At 69.9% G+C, this 13,267-nt stretch overlaps 2 protein-coding genes across 3 annotated transcripts; both read right to left on the reverse strand.

Annotated features, from left to right (window-relative positions):
• Window positions 1-2,360: 2,360 nt before the first annotated feature.
• Window positions 2,361-4,510, reverse strand: DNLZ (DNL-type zinc finger). Of its 2 annotated transcripts, XM_028516043.2 has the most exons (3): window positions 4,065-4,379; window positions 3,363-3,502; window positions 2,361-2,605 (listed from the first exon to the last, which is right to left on the reverse strand). In XM_028516043.2, the coding sequence occupies exons 1-3, from the start codon at window positions 4,263-4,265 to the stop codon at window positions 2,437-2,439; spliced, it is 510 nt and encodes a 169-aa protein (XP_028371844.1). In that variant the 5' UTR covers window positions 4,266-4,379; the 3' UTR covers window positions 2,361-2,436. The 2 variants fall into 2 exon arrangements, with proteins under 2 accessions (XP_028371844.1, XP_035878320.1); XM_036022427.1 differs by lacking the exon at window positions 3,363-3,502 and having other exon boundaries at window positions 2,470-2,605; window positions 4,065-4,510.
• Window positions 4,484-10,649, reverse strand: CARD9 (caspase recruitment domain family member 9). The gene is made up of 11 exons (XM_028516017.2): window positions 10,440-10,649; window positions 10,042-10,179; window positions 9,157-9,461; window positions 8,717-9,067; window positions 8,294-8,419; window positions 7,488-7,679; window positions 7,112-7,153; window positions 6,738-6,786; window positions 5,448-5,524; window positions 4,893-4,969; window positions 4,484-4,794 (listed from the first exon to the last, which is right to left on the reverse strand). The coding sequence occupies exons 1-11, from the start codon at window positions 10,621-10,623 to the stop codon at window positions 4,695-4,697; spliced, it is 1,641 nt and encodes a 546-aa protein (XP_028371818.1). The 5' UTR covers window positions 10,624-10,649; the 3' UTR covers window positions 4,484-4,694.
• Window positions 10,650-13,267: the final 2,618 nt, after the last annotated feature.

Raw genomic sequence — 13,267 nt, forward strand, 5'->3', positions numbered from 1 at the left:
CAGGAGGGCCACCCACCCTGGGGTGCCCTGCTCCAGGCCCCCGCCACTCAGCAGCCTGCGTGCACCTTAGGAGCAGCTGTCACTGTCCTAACGACACACACTAGGACACGCTTGCCCTTCCAGTGCCGTCTGCACCAGGACCCGAGGGCCACCAGGACAAGGGAGGTTCCGTGGGTCTGTGATATCGGGTCCCCCAGACCCCGCAGGCTGGTGACCCCGATGGGACAGCCAGTGAGGGGGCAGCTGAGGAAGCAGCTGGGGGTGATGCCCTGCAAACACACACACTCTGCGCGGCACTGTCCCTGATGGGGTGTGGGTGCCGAGCAGGGAGGCCCTGCGCACCCCTCACCATGACCCGCTGGGCCAGGAGCCCCTCTGCTCCATGCACACACCCCCCCCATGACTCTGGGGGGCTGAGCCCCAGAGAGGGGAGGGTGGCACTGGGGAGGGGAGGGGAGCAGGCAGGAAGGAGACTCAGGGGCCCATGTGGTGTCACCGTGCCTCCTGAGATAAAGGGGCCCTGGGGTGCTTTCACCGGAACACACCGATGGTTCTCGATGCCCCGGAACCAGCACACCCTGTGGGCAGGGGCACCGGGCACCCCCCTCTTGTGGCCATTGCCCGGTCTGCACTTGAAAGGCCCCGAGGAGCCCTGCAGGAAGCTGACCATCCACCGTGACACTCCCTGCTGAACGTCCCCAGACACACGACTCCCTGGCTTGACCCTCTGCAGAGGGTCCTGATGAGAGCTGGGGGAGGAAGGATAATGGGGGGTTGTGGGGCAGAACCCAGAGAAGGCCCCGAGGAGCTCTGGGACCAGGCTGGAGGCCAGCAGGAGCCTGGAGGCGGCCACATAGACAAGGCAGGGTCTGTTGTCACTCCAGTGCGGTGTGGCTCGCAGATCAGGAGGTGACACCCCACTGAAGAGATGGTGACACTGTCACAGGTCCCAAGAGCAGGGGACACCAGGCCACGGGGCCAGGGGGAGGCTGCAGGTGGATTGGGAGGTGGGCAGGGAATCATGCATGGGAGCCTGGCCAGCCCGGGACGGGCTGGCACAAGGAACACCTGCAGCTCCAGAGAAGGGTACTGCCCAGGTGTGCTTGTGGGTGTCTGTCACCTCCCTGGGAACTGACCAGCCCAGTGGAGTGGGGCGCAGTTGGGCCCAGAGGCTCCAGCATCAGGACACAAAAAGAAAGACACGGTGGACACACATCCAAACCGCAGGCCTGTGTCTCCGTCCATGCCGGGAGGGCCCTGGGTGGCCCTCCCAGGTCCAGCCAGCTCCCCAGACCCCCCCCAACTCCGAGGGCAGTGAGGCAGCCAGGTCCAGGCCCAGCCCCCCCCAACTCCAGCATTCCAAAGCCAGCCGGTCCCCGCACAGCCCCAGTGCATCTGTGGAGGGGCAGGCGGGGGCTGCAGCGGACAGGCTGCAGGGAGTCGGCTCTGGAAGTTGCCCAGGAGGCCCCGGGAGGAGGGAGGGAATAATAGCGGGCTGTTTGCCAGGGGGAGGACAGGGGGTAATCCGGGCGGAGCGCGAGCTGCCCACGCCCCAGAGCACAGCGCCTGCACGAGGCGAGGCGGCAATCAGGAGCCGGAGCCCGCCGGGATCTCAGAGACAGGCTGGTGAGTCACGGTTAAGGTCACACGGCCCAGAACACTTCTGGAAATAAACACACTTCCATAAACACAGGAACATCCTGAGAAGGCAGTCAAACAAGGTCGCGAGACAAATCGCATGCCCCGGGCTGGGGCGGGGGTCATGTGGGGTGCTCAGGGCCCCCGCCTGTCAGATGGCGGCCCCGCTCCCACCGCCCTCGTCACCACGGCTGGCCAGCCCACCCGCATCCCGGTGTGTCCAGGGCGTGGCAGGTGGCACGGAGGGGGTCTGTGGGGCCTCTCTGGGTCCGGCCAGACGGACGGGACAGGCAGCGTGGGCTGGCCCCGCTCCCCGGGAAGAACCGTGGCCTGCTGGTTGCCCCTCCCAGGCCTCTCTCCAGAGACCTGTGGGCACAACGGAGCCACCCCGTGCCTGTCCCGTCTGCTCTTCCCGTCCGTGTACCCGGCAGCATGGCACTACAAGTGTGCCACAGTCAAACAAGGCAGACCGGAAGGCTGAGGCTCACAGGGGCAGAGGGACCCCCCCCCCCCGACCCAGGGCCACAGACCTGCCAGGAGGGGTCCGTCCGACCCCACGTCCAGCCCTTCCCATCGGGCATGGTCCGCATCAGGCAAGCACAAGGGCAGGTCACCTGGGTGGGGTGGCAGCAGTGGGCCAGGGGTCCCCCTGCTGCCCCAGGGGTCCCATGAGCCCTTCTGACTCCAGAGCTGGGACAACAGGAGGGCCCGAGGCCCGTCGCCGGCAAGTGACGTCTGTTTATTGAGGGAAACGGGCAGGGGCGAGAGGCGCAGCGCCCCCTCCAGGGCAGAGGCAGGTCAGCCGGGCTCCGTCTTGCCAGGGCGGGTGGGGTCCTGGTCCTCACCCCCTTCCGGAGCAGCGGTAGACTTGGGGGCCCCCGTAGCCTCCAAAACCAGCTCCAGGGCCCCGTCGCCGGCCACTCGGCACACCTTCTCCCCTCTGGCCGCCAGGATTTCTTCGATGTTCCTGAGAGAGAGGGAGGCGGCGTCCCACTCTGGGCCCCTCGCCCGTGCCGTGCCTGGGTCCCAGGAGGGCACCCGAGGATCGAGCTCTGGCCAGGAGGCAGGGTCCCCGCACCGGTGCGGCGTCGGAGCCAGGGCCGCTGCCTGCGGGCCTTCTCCACGTCCCCCAGCAGCAGCTGCTACTGCTGTCCCGTTCCCAGGGGACAGTGCTCGCTCAGGAGCCGAACTGGACTGTCCAGAGCAACTGGCCGCAGGCTCCTGACCACTGTCTCCCACGGAGGGGTGAGGCTGACCCTGCGGGCCCGGGGCCCCGCCCACACCACCTCACACGAACCCTCGAGTCTGGTGTGGTCAACCAGCAGAGGGCAGGGGCGTGACAAGCACCAGAATATCTTCGCAGGGTGAAAGGAGGAACCCAAAAGGAAAGGAAGTCGTCGCTTTAAAAGTCCCCGGAGTCTGACCCTTCACTTTAGGGGAGGCCTGTGGGCCTGGCAGATAGGTGGGTCCTGCCTGCTCGGGGGGGGGGCAGGCCAGGCAGTGCAGCAGGGCTGAAGCGGACTGAGCAAGGGCAGACTTTGCACATAAAAACACGCCCCGTGCCTGGGGCGCACTCACGCAGAGGTTATTTGTGGTTTATCTGTACTCTAAGGCAATGGCTCCTCCGCTACTGGTAAGGCTGGAGAAGGGGGCTCTTTAACCCTCGTCAGGGGGAGGGTCAGGGGTCAGACTCTGTTCCCTCAACCCTGCCCAGGTGACCTCACCTCTTCCCATCCAAGTCAGAGAACCAGCCCAGGTTGTCTGCGATGATGTGGTGGTTCTGGCAGCCAGGGCAGGTCACGATGACCACACCCTGGTGATAAGCCAGCTTGGAGATTTGCTTAGAGGACCGAGTCCCACAGACCTGGTAGAGACACACGGAGACGACACAGGTGAAGCCCCGCCCCACCCCGCCCCTCCCAGAAAGACCCCTCCCACGAGGTTTAGCTCCACCCCACAGCAGGACCAGCCCTCTTTCTAAGGGCCTGCTCTCCCCGGGATAAATCCACCCCTCCCCAAGAGCCTGTCCCACCCCTCTCCCAGAAAGTCCTGCCCCCTAAGGGATAGCCCCACCCCTCTCCCAGGAGGACCCTCCCCCTAAGGGACAGCATCCCTCTCCGGTTGGCCCCGCCCCACCCCGCCCCCAGAAGCAACCATCCCTAGGATAGCTCCAGCTGCTTCCCAGAAGGCCCCGCCCCCGACAATAGCTCCACTCCTGTAGACCCCGCCCCGTAAGGGGTAGCCCCACCCCTCTCCATGAATGTCCCGCCCCCAACGGCGTCGTTCGCGGCGTGGCCCCGCCCCTCTCCCAGAAGGCCCGCCCCCTAAAGGAATAGCTTCACCCTTCCACGGGATGTCCCCTGCGCCGCTTCCGACTAGTGCGCGGCTCAGCGCCAGTTCCGCCTCCAGCACGCGCGAGCGCCCACCTTGCAGGTGTAGACGAGCTGGTAGTGCGCCGCCCTGGGCCGAGGCTCGGAGCTCGAGTGCCGCCAGCCACAGTCCCACGCCCGTCTTCTCCCCGCGGCCTCCCGGCGGGCTCCGCACCCCCATAGCTGCCTCACACCCGGCCCCCGGGGCCGCGCACGCCTCACCAGCGTCGACACGCGGCACAGCGCCGCTCGCAACATCACTCCCGCCGGTCCCAACCACCCCGCCTCGCCTTCACCCGGAAGACCTGAGGCTGCGCTGCCGCCATCTTGGAAGCGGGCAGCGGCGGAAGCGACCTTCCTCGACCCGCCCCCGACGCCCGTGGCGGGCTGCCGGAGCGGGTTCTGCTGCCCCCTAGCGGCGGGAGGTGCGCGCGGGCGGACAAGGGGTGGGAAGGTGCGCGCCAGTAAGGTCATCATCGGACGCGGCGGTCGTTTATTTAGGAGCTGCGTTTCTCACACTGCTCATGCGTGCGCGTTGTTACATAAAGGTGGAACTCGCCGGTAAGTGGTACAGTGCATCTGCCGACGTGAAACGGGCTACCGAGGCGGCGGCGGCCCAACGGGGCGGCGCCCGCTCCTGGCCGGTCAGCGGCTGGTCCGTGCCGCCGGTCTCCTGCACAAAGGCCGCTAGGAGCCCTCGGTGTCGGTGTTGTCGCTGCCCGTGGTGTTCTCCCAGTCCACTTCCCCCTGTCTCGTGCCGTGCTGCAGCTTTCGAAGCGCCCGCTTCCTGCGGGAGAGCCGAGGGCGCAGATGAGCGCCGCTGCCCACGGGGAGCGCCCACGCGCACGCCCTCCGGCCCCCAGCCCAGCGCCCACGTGGGCCCACCTGCGGTAGTTCTCAAAACTCTCTTTGAGGCGCCGCCGCTCCTTCTCGGGGGGCTCCCCGCCGCTCAGACCAGCCCCCTGCAGAGGGAGGCTTGGGAAAGTCAGGCTCCCGCCTGCGCCCGCGTGGGCCCCGCCCCCGGGAGGCACGCGGTCCGGCCCAGATGGGAGGCTGCTGCACCAGCTCTGCACCGGGACTGGCTGGCCGCCGCCTGCGTCCCGTGAGCACCCCGTGAAGGGAGCTGGGTGTGGGTCCCTCCCTTCAAGTGACCAGAAGACCCAGCGCGTGGGCGGCATCCCGGGCTAGGGTTCCTCTGTCCCCTTGCTGAGGGGAGCTCGCGGGCGGTGGAGGTTATCCGCTAGCACGCGAGAGACAGGCTTCCCACTGCCCAGGCCACGCCTCCACTGACTGCGTTTTGCGGGGAGGGGGCTCAGCCTCCTGCTGGAGACACTGCCTCCCAAGAGCCCGTGGGCAGGGCAGAGACCCCTGTGGTCATCCCCAGGCGTCCAGGGTAGGAATCCCTCTCCCCACTCCAGGGCCACCCCAGGGCCACCTTACATTGGGGGTCAGTGAGAGCCGCTCCTTCTGCATGGCCTCAAAGGGCTGCTCTGGGCTCTCCCGGTCCGGCGGGCCACCTGGAAAGGGGTGGAACCTGTGGGTCCTGCTCACCTGCCGGGACCCAGTGTGGCGGGGCCCACACCCGCCTCTGCAGCCCTGAGGTTGCCAGGCCAGGTCTGCGCCGTCCTCTCTTGGACCCTGCCAGGGCTCCCGGGGTACAGATGGGGCCTGGGGGCTCCCTCCTCCCTCCTCCCTCCCGGGAGGGTGCCCCCCCAGGGCTGCTCCCACGGGGATGGGCTGGCCCCTCCTCGTGGGGCTGGGGTGCTGCTGCAGCTGGAGCCCTCCAAATGTGCCAGGGCCTGGAGGGGCCCAGGGCTCAGGACCCTCGGATGTCAGGTAGGCGGGCTCCCCTAGACTGGGTGTGACGGGGGACCGTGGACTCTAGTCTCAGGGACATCGGAGGGGCCCAGGCAACCGCCTGGGGCTGGTTTCCCACTCCTCAGCCTCCACCCCTGGAGCCGCCTTCCAGGTCCCGCCGCCTCTCCCTCTGCGGCGGGGCTCGGCAACCTCAGGCTCGGCCTTCGGGCCGCAGCAGACTGCCCGGCCCACTTCTCCCTTTGGTGCCCCTTCTTCCTCTTTCGTCCCCTTCAGAAGCTGGGGTCAGGCCTGACGCTGGGGAAGTGTCCTCTGGCTTCCCACGCATCCCCTGTGGTGTCCCCCCCGAACCCCCACCTTCCCAGCCCAGCACGGGCTCCTCCGGGGCTCTGACACCCACCTTCTGAGCGTGCCCCTGGCCCCAGGTCACCCCTGGGCCACACCCTGGCTGCCCCAGACCAGTCTCCAGTCAGGGAGGGGGGTTCCCGCTCCTGCCACCTGAAGCCCCCACCCCCGTCTGCCGCAACAGCCCCTCTTTCCCCACTCTGTGCCCACTTCCTAGCCTGGCACGCCTAGGCACACCTGGGCACTGGCTACTGCCACCTCCCCGCAGAGTCCTGCTGGAGAGGCAGCCCAGTGGGGGCGGGGCCTCCGGCCTGCAGACTGGAGGCGGAGCTGGGACACAGACCCCTCAGGCCTGGGCCCGGGGTTTGCATGGGGCTCTCGTTTGCTCGCTGGGGGGCTTTAGGGGGTTGCCTGGACCCCCCAGCTTCAGTGCCCCCACTTAGGGGGTGCAGTTGTGAAGGTGAGCGGGACGGAGCGCCAGCCGCCTGGGGCTGCGTGTGCCGAGGGTGGGGACTGGCGTCAGCTCGGGCAACAAGGAGGCCGAGGGTGGCACCCATGCCCCCTCCTCACCTTTGTCAGAGAGCTGGGCGTCCTCCTCCAGGTCCCGGGGGATCGAGAGCTTCCAAAGAGAGAGAGGGTTGCCGGTTAGGACAGTGTGGCTGCCCTGCTGCTGTCACCCTCTGCACCAGCTCCTCAGGGACCCCGAGGTGCAGCCAGGCCAGGGCCCCTCAGGGAGGCCCCCATGAGGGCCCGGGGTGGGTGCCACACAGGGGGCCTCTGGGCCCCAGCCGCTCTTCGGCCGGGCGGGGCACCAAGAGGAGGGGGCGGCCCAGCCCCCCAGGGCTGGCGGCCGGCGGCCAAGCTTCTGGAGCTTCTGCAGGACGTGGTGGGGCTGTGGTCCGGCAGGGGCTGCGGCCGGGAGCCCACCCAGGGGTCGTGCTCACCTCCTGGGAGTTCCTGGGGGAGCTGTCCTCCAGGTCGGAGCTCTGCAGTCACAGAAGGGGGGCCGGTCAGCAGGCTGCGGGGGAACGGGACTGCCTCGGGGATGGGCTGCGGTGGGTGTGCTGGGGGGCCCCGGGCGGCCCGCCCTCCAGGGAGGCCCCTCCCCACCCCTCACCACCCCCGGAGCCCCCTGCCAGGCCCTGAGCCCCTGGAGGTGAGCTCCGTTTGGTGGGCACTCAGGCAGGCCTGGGGACCCGCCGGGGCCACCAGGGGGCAGTGGCCGAACCAGGCCAGGCTGAGGCTGTCCGGGGGTCCCTCCTCCTCCTCCTCCGGGCTCAGGGGGCGCCCGCCTGCTCCCGAGGGCCCCGGGCGGCGCACCAGGACCAGCATCTCCAGCTGCTGCTGCCGGAGCCGGCCCTCGGCGGCCAGCAGGCGCCCCTCGCACTGGAACAGCTGTAGCTGCAGCTCGTCGGCCCTCTCGCTCAGCTCCCGCACCCGCTTGCGCAGCCCGTCCTTGTCCTGCAGGCTGCGGGCGTACTGCGCGTGCAGCTCCTCCCGCGACGACATGGCCTGGGGGGGGGGGGCCCTGGGTCTGAGCGGGGGTCTGGGCGGGCCGGCCCCAGCACGGCCACCAGCCCGGCCTCCTCCACTCTCGTGGGATCCGGGTCCGGGGAGCCGGGATTGCAAACGACGACGAGGGGACGTGTGGGCAGCCCGGGAGAGAGAAGGAGATAAGGAGCCTCCGCACGCCACCTGCAGAGTCGCCCCTGAGCACCCCGGGCACCCCCGGAGCCCCGCCTGCCTGGGACACCTGCGCCCATTTGCCCCGCCCACGGGCTGGTGACTTTCGGCTGCGGTTGGTGTCAAGATCGCAACTGTGAGCAGCTGTGTAATATTCCTTTTTTAAAAAAAAAAAAAAAGATTTTTTGTTTCTAGAGAAAGGGGAAGGGAAAGAAACATCAGTGTGTGGTTGCCTCTTGTGCGCCCCCTACTGGGGACCTGGCCCACAAACCAGGCGTGCGCCCTGACTGGGAATTGAACCGGTGACCCTTTGGTTTGCAGGCCTGCGCTCAATCCATTGAGCCACACCAGCCCAGTCAGCCATGTACTATTCTTTACAACAAACGCCCCACACCCCGGCCCCCCCCCGCCCAGTGCCCCCTGCCACCGTGGGGGTGCCGTACCTGGTCCCGCTCGATGGCCACCTCCTCCATCTGCAGCAGGATGGCCTCGATACGGTCCTTGTACATCTTGCAGTCCTTCCGCAGGGCCAGGCACTGCAGCTCGAACACCTCCCTCTCCTCCGAGCACTGCGGGGACCGGCAGCTGCACCCTCCGCCCACGGCCCCGTGCTGCCGGCTGCGGGAGTCCCGCAGGCCCGGCCAGACCTGGGCCTCCAGGCCAGCAGTCGGTCCAGACCGCCCCAGGGAGGGTGGGTGAGGGGCGGGTTGAGGCCCCGCTGTGCCTCCAGGAGGGGGGGACAGAGGTAGGGGTGTGGAGGAGCCGCCCACCCGCAAGCGCCCCGCTTCCTGCAGGCGCCCTGGGAGCCCAGGGCAGACCCGCCACCCACCCGGCCGCATCCAGCCACCCCCACGGCGGCGGCGTACCCGGGTGCGCAGGGCCTCGCTCTGGCGCAGGTCTTTGCGCAGGGTGAAGATGGCGGTGGCCTGCTCCTGGTGGTCCCGCAGCGCCTGCCGCCAGTCCTCCTCCAGCACCTGGATGTAGGGGCTGCCCTTGTCGGGCCTGGCCTCCTGCGGGGGCCTCGGGGCGCCGGGCGGCAGGGCGGCGGCCTCCAGCTCCTGCACGCGGGCCTGCAGCTGCGCCTTCTCCTGCTGCAGCTCCCACAGCAGCTCCTGGCTGGGCCGCTGCTCCATGGCGTGCCGCAGCTTCAGCGTGTGCTTGCGCTCCACCTTGCAGTCGTCCTCCGCCCGCATGAGGCTGTGCTTGAGCCGGTCCACCTGCAGGACGGGTGGCGGCCGTCAGTGGGCCCCCACCCCTCCCCCACACCTCGACCCACCTGGGGGGGGGCCCCCCCCCCCCCCGGCACCTCCAGCTGCAGGTCGCGGTTGCGCATGAGCGCGGCGCCCTTCTCCTCGCTCTGGCGGGCCAGGCGCATGGCCAGGTCATAGTTCTCGTCCTTGCAGCGCTTGAGCTCGCGGCCGCAGGCCTCGCAGTCCTCCTTGAGCCTCTGCACGCGCTCCTGGTGCTTGCGCAGCAGGCTGTCCTTGACCCGCAGCTCCTTGATGAAGTCGTCCTTGGAGCTCAGCAGGGCCGTGAGGTCCTGCACCTTCTTCTGCAGCTTCGTGACCTCGCTCATCAGCAGCTGCGTCAGGCCCGACTCCCCAGACGCGTCTGCGGGCCGGGCTCGTGTCAGACGGTGCCCGGCACCCCCGGGGGTCCCCCACACCCAGGGCCCCGGGTGTGACGGCAGCTCCTGGGGTCCAGGCCGACTCTGAGTGCAGCTGCTCCCGTCAGGGAACCGGGCCCAGACTCTGACGCCCCTCCCCCCAGACAGGGGCAGCCCGGGTGGCACCCGTCCCCCTGTCCTCAGTTCTGCCGTGGTCTCGATTGTGACGGAAGAGAACTCAGCTCCAGGGCCAGGAGAGCGCTGCGTCGCCTTTGCTGGGGCCCACAGGCCCCTGGCCTCTCCGGTCAGACGGTCTCCTGGGCAGCACAGGCCCTGGACTGTGCTCCCCCCACCACTCTGGAGGAGCCACAGGACGGCAGCGGCCAGCAGACATGCCTCTCTCTGTCACTTTCTCGCACCCCCATTATATCCCCAGGAGACCAGACGGGGCAGGGCTGGGGGAGCCTCTGGCCCCACCCCTACGCCCACTCCCTAGGGCCCCTGGCTCCCCGGCCCCCCCTGGCCTGGGCCTGCGCTGCCCCATCCCCCCAGCCCGCCGGGGCCCACGCGGCGCGCACTCCTCACCGATGATCATGGAGAAGACGCGGCTGGGCTCCTTGCCCGTGACCTTCTTGTAGAGCTGGGGGTAGTAGAGCTCCAGGCTCTCGAGGAAGGCCACGTGGCCCTTGTGGCCGGTCCGCTGCAGGATGTCCAGGAGCACACCTGCAACCCAGAGGGGCCGCGCGGGGCCGTTGGGACGCGCCCGGGCTCTGGGGCTGCAGCGGGGCCGGGGCGCTGCTGGCCCCCTGGCCCTCGGCGGCCTCGGCTGGCGTGGGGGTGCCCAGCGCCCCAAGCAGGTGCCAGGGGGTGGCAGGGGCTCCCCGTTCTCGCGCCGAGGTGCTGGGGACCCGGGTGAGCAGCGGTGGCGGCAGCAGCAGCCCCTCGGGGCCGGCCCCTGGCCGGTCGGGGAGGACGGCACTGACCCACTCTGCGCTTGCGGGTGACCAGGCTGGGGTCGCTGAGCACCTGCTCCTCGTCGTCGGGGTGGAGCACCTTGCACTGCCGCAGGTAGGGCGTGATGCGCGCGGGGTCGATGACCGCGACGAGCTTCACCCGGAAGCCCTCCAGGGCGCTCCAGCACTCGTCCTCGTTCTCGTAGTCCGACATGGCCGCGCGGGCGCCCCCTGCGGGCCGGGGCGGGCGCTGCGGGCCGGGCAAGGAACTCGCTGGCCCAGGGGTGGCTGGGAGAGGCGTGCGGCCTCCCCCCGCCCTCCCGCCCCGGTGGGCAGCGGCACAGCAGCCCCTCAGCTCCTCGGGGTGGCCGTCCCCGGCCTTTCCTGGGCCACCTGGGTCCCACCCCTCTGGCCACCCTGGCCTTTCTCTCCCCGAGCCACCCAGGTAAGAGTCGGGGGAGGGGTGGGGGGACTCCAGGGACAGGTGGTATCTAAGAAAACACTGTCCTCTGCACCATGGCCCTCTGACCTCTGCTGGACACCCAGATACCCCGAGTACCGTGGGGCCGGAGCTGGCAGGGGCGGCCGCCTCCCACCACGGAGCTGAACGGGCAGGAGGTGCCCGTGCCACCTGCTGGCAGGACCCGTCGGCAGGGGCAGGGGGGGGGGGAGGCCCCAGCCCCCCGCAGGTTGGTGCCCAGCCTGGGGTCAGCAGCGTGTTGGCACGGACCCTCCCACCTGCACGGCCCCACGACTTCCTCATTCCCCGACTCCGCACCCGCTCCCATCCCGGCCCGTCCTTCCGGCGGCCGGCCGGTGATGCAACAGTCGCCCGGCAGCTGCGCGGGGCTGGCTCTGAGGCTCTGAGTCAGGCTCAGTGGCCCTGCTGTTTGGGGAGGGTGGCCGGACGCCTACAGGGGAGCCCGGCCCGGCCCCCGGGGAGGGGCTGTGGGGGTGGTGCCTGCGCCCCGGCCCCTGGCCGTCTCTGGGCTCTGCTCCCACCGCCCAGAGGAGGCCCGCTGAGGCCCCACGCACAGAGATGGCTGCGTCAGCTCTCCGGCCAGGGGCCTGCCTCTCTGGGGGCCGCCCACCGCGGTCCGCCTCACCCAGCGGCAGCCACCTGCCAGGCAGGGGCAGGGAGCGGCCACATGGCCGCCCCTCGGGCGGTGGGGAAGGCCGGCCCCAGCCCCAGGAGCTAGACCCCGCTCTGGGAGACCCAGGTCGGGGTGGGCCTGGGCTTTGGAGGGGTCTCCACGACCTCCCGCTGTGCCCAGTCCCCCCACCTGGCCCATGACAGCCCAGGCATTGAGGAGAAACACAGCCACTCAGTGGACAGTCCCGGGCCCCTCGGCCGTCCCCTGGCTCTCTGGCCTGCAGCCCGCGGGTCCGACACCGGGCCCCCTGCCTTGGTTCCACCGAGACGCACGAGCAGAGGCCAGGGGCCAGGAAGGCACCCGGGGCAGGAGGGCTGGGGCCACTTGGGGCACTTCAGGGACATCTGCTGCAGGACCTGCCCTGCCCTGGGAGTCCCCAGCAAAGCGTCCCCTGTCATCCCAGCCACCTCTCAGACAGGGCACGGGCCAGCCTACCTCAGGGTCCTGGAGCGGGCACCCGCGCAGCTGGACGCCACTCAGCCAGGGCCCCCGATTCAATGAGGGCCGGGTGGCAGTGCCGGCAGCCGGCAGGCGGCAGGGAAGGTGGAGCCGGAGGGAGCCGGGAGCCTGCACTTCCTGGAGGGGCCAGTCCCTGGCGGCTGCCCTCTGATTGGCCGGGCCCGGAGGCCGGGAGGCCGGGTCCAGGGAAGTGGAAGTGGCCTGCGCTCGAGGAAGGCTGTGCGAGCCTCAGCCCCCGCAGAGTGCCAGTGTCAGCCACGGCCACGCGCTGGTCAGTCTGCTCCAGCTTCTGGAGGCTTTTCGGGCAGAGGGTGCTCTGGGCCCGGCATGTTCACCCTCACCAGCCCCATGGGGAGCAGCAGCCGGGCAGGGCAGGTGGGGAGCGTCGCCAGGAGCCCGAGGGCCTTGGCTCGAGTCTGGGCCCCACAGGGCCCACAGGGTGGTGTGCCAAGGCCGCTGCCGCCTGCAGGACGGCCCCCGCCTGGCCCTGCTGGCCCTGCCTGCCCTGCCCCGCCACCAGTCAGCACTGCGGCTGGCACGCACTCGTCCTCCCCCAGGAGGGTCCCCACTTCCCCCAGGACACGGGGGACAGTGACAGCAGGCTCCCAAGACTGGTGGCCAAGGCACCAGTCCTCCGTGGACCCCAGGGGTCCCCAGGCCACCCTCACCGGTGCGGCCACACCAGTTCAGCAGGCACAGCCTGCAGGGGCGTGGTGACAGCAGCCGGACGAGCAGGACGGGCAGGTTGGGCTCCCTCCTGAGGGCGGCGCCCCGCCCTGCCGCTCTCTCCCTGGGGGGCCTGCCCCTCAGCTCTTTACACCCGGCCCCTCGTGGTCAGCCAGCATCTGCCTGAAAACTCGGAGCCCTGCACGACCAGGGGTGGCCTGGCCCTCCCAGAGGACAGGGGAAGCCCGAGGTCCCCCAGGGAGAAGCGGGCAGCCTGGGGCCCCACGAGCCCTTGGGGGGTCCGCGCTCTGGGGGCTCAAGCCCAGGTTGGGCACTGCTGGCCCTCGTTGGAGTGGGCGGCCCTGCCGCCCCGCCAGCTGGCTGTGCAGGGCCCACGGCCCCACTTCATTCAATAACGAAGCTGCTGCGTGCTTGGGGCGCATAGGGGTGAGCGGAGAACCTGGGAACAGAGGGGTCCAGACGACCCCCGCACACTCGGCAACTGAACACACACCTGTGCAGAGCCACCAGCCGGAGGGGGTCACGGGGGAGGGGGTGAGCTGGGGGCGCCCAGCCGGG

The sequence above is a fragment of the Phyllostomus discolor genome, chromosome 3, assembly GCF_004126475.2.
Source record: "Phyllostomus discolor isolate MPI-MPIP mPhyDis1 chromosome 3, mPhyDis1.pri.v3, whole genome shotgun sequence".
In the NCBI taxonomy this organism is placed as follows: Eukaryota; Metazoa; Chordata; class Mammalia; order Chiroptera; family Phyllostomidae; genus Phyllostomus; species Phyllostomus discolor.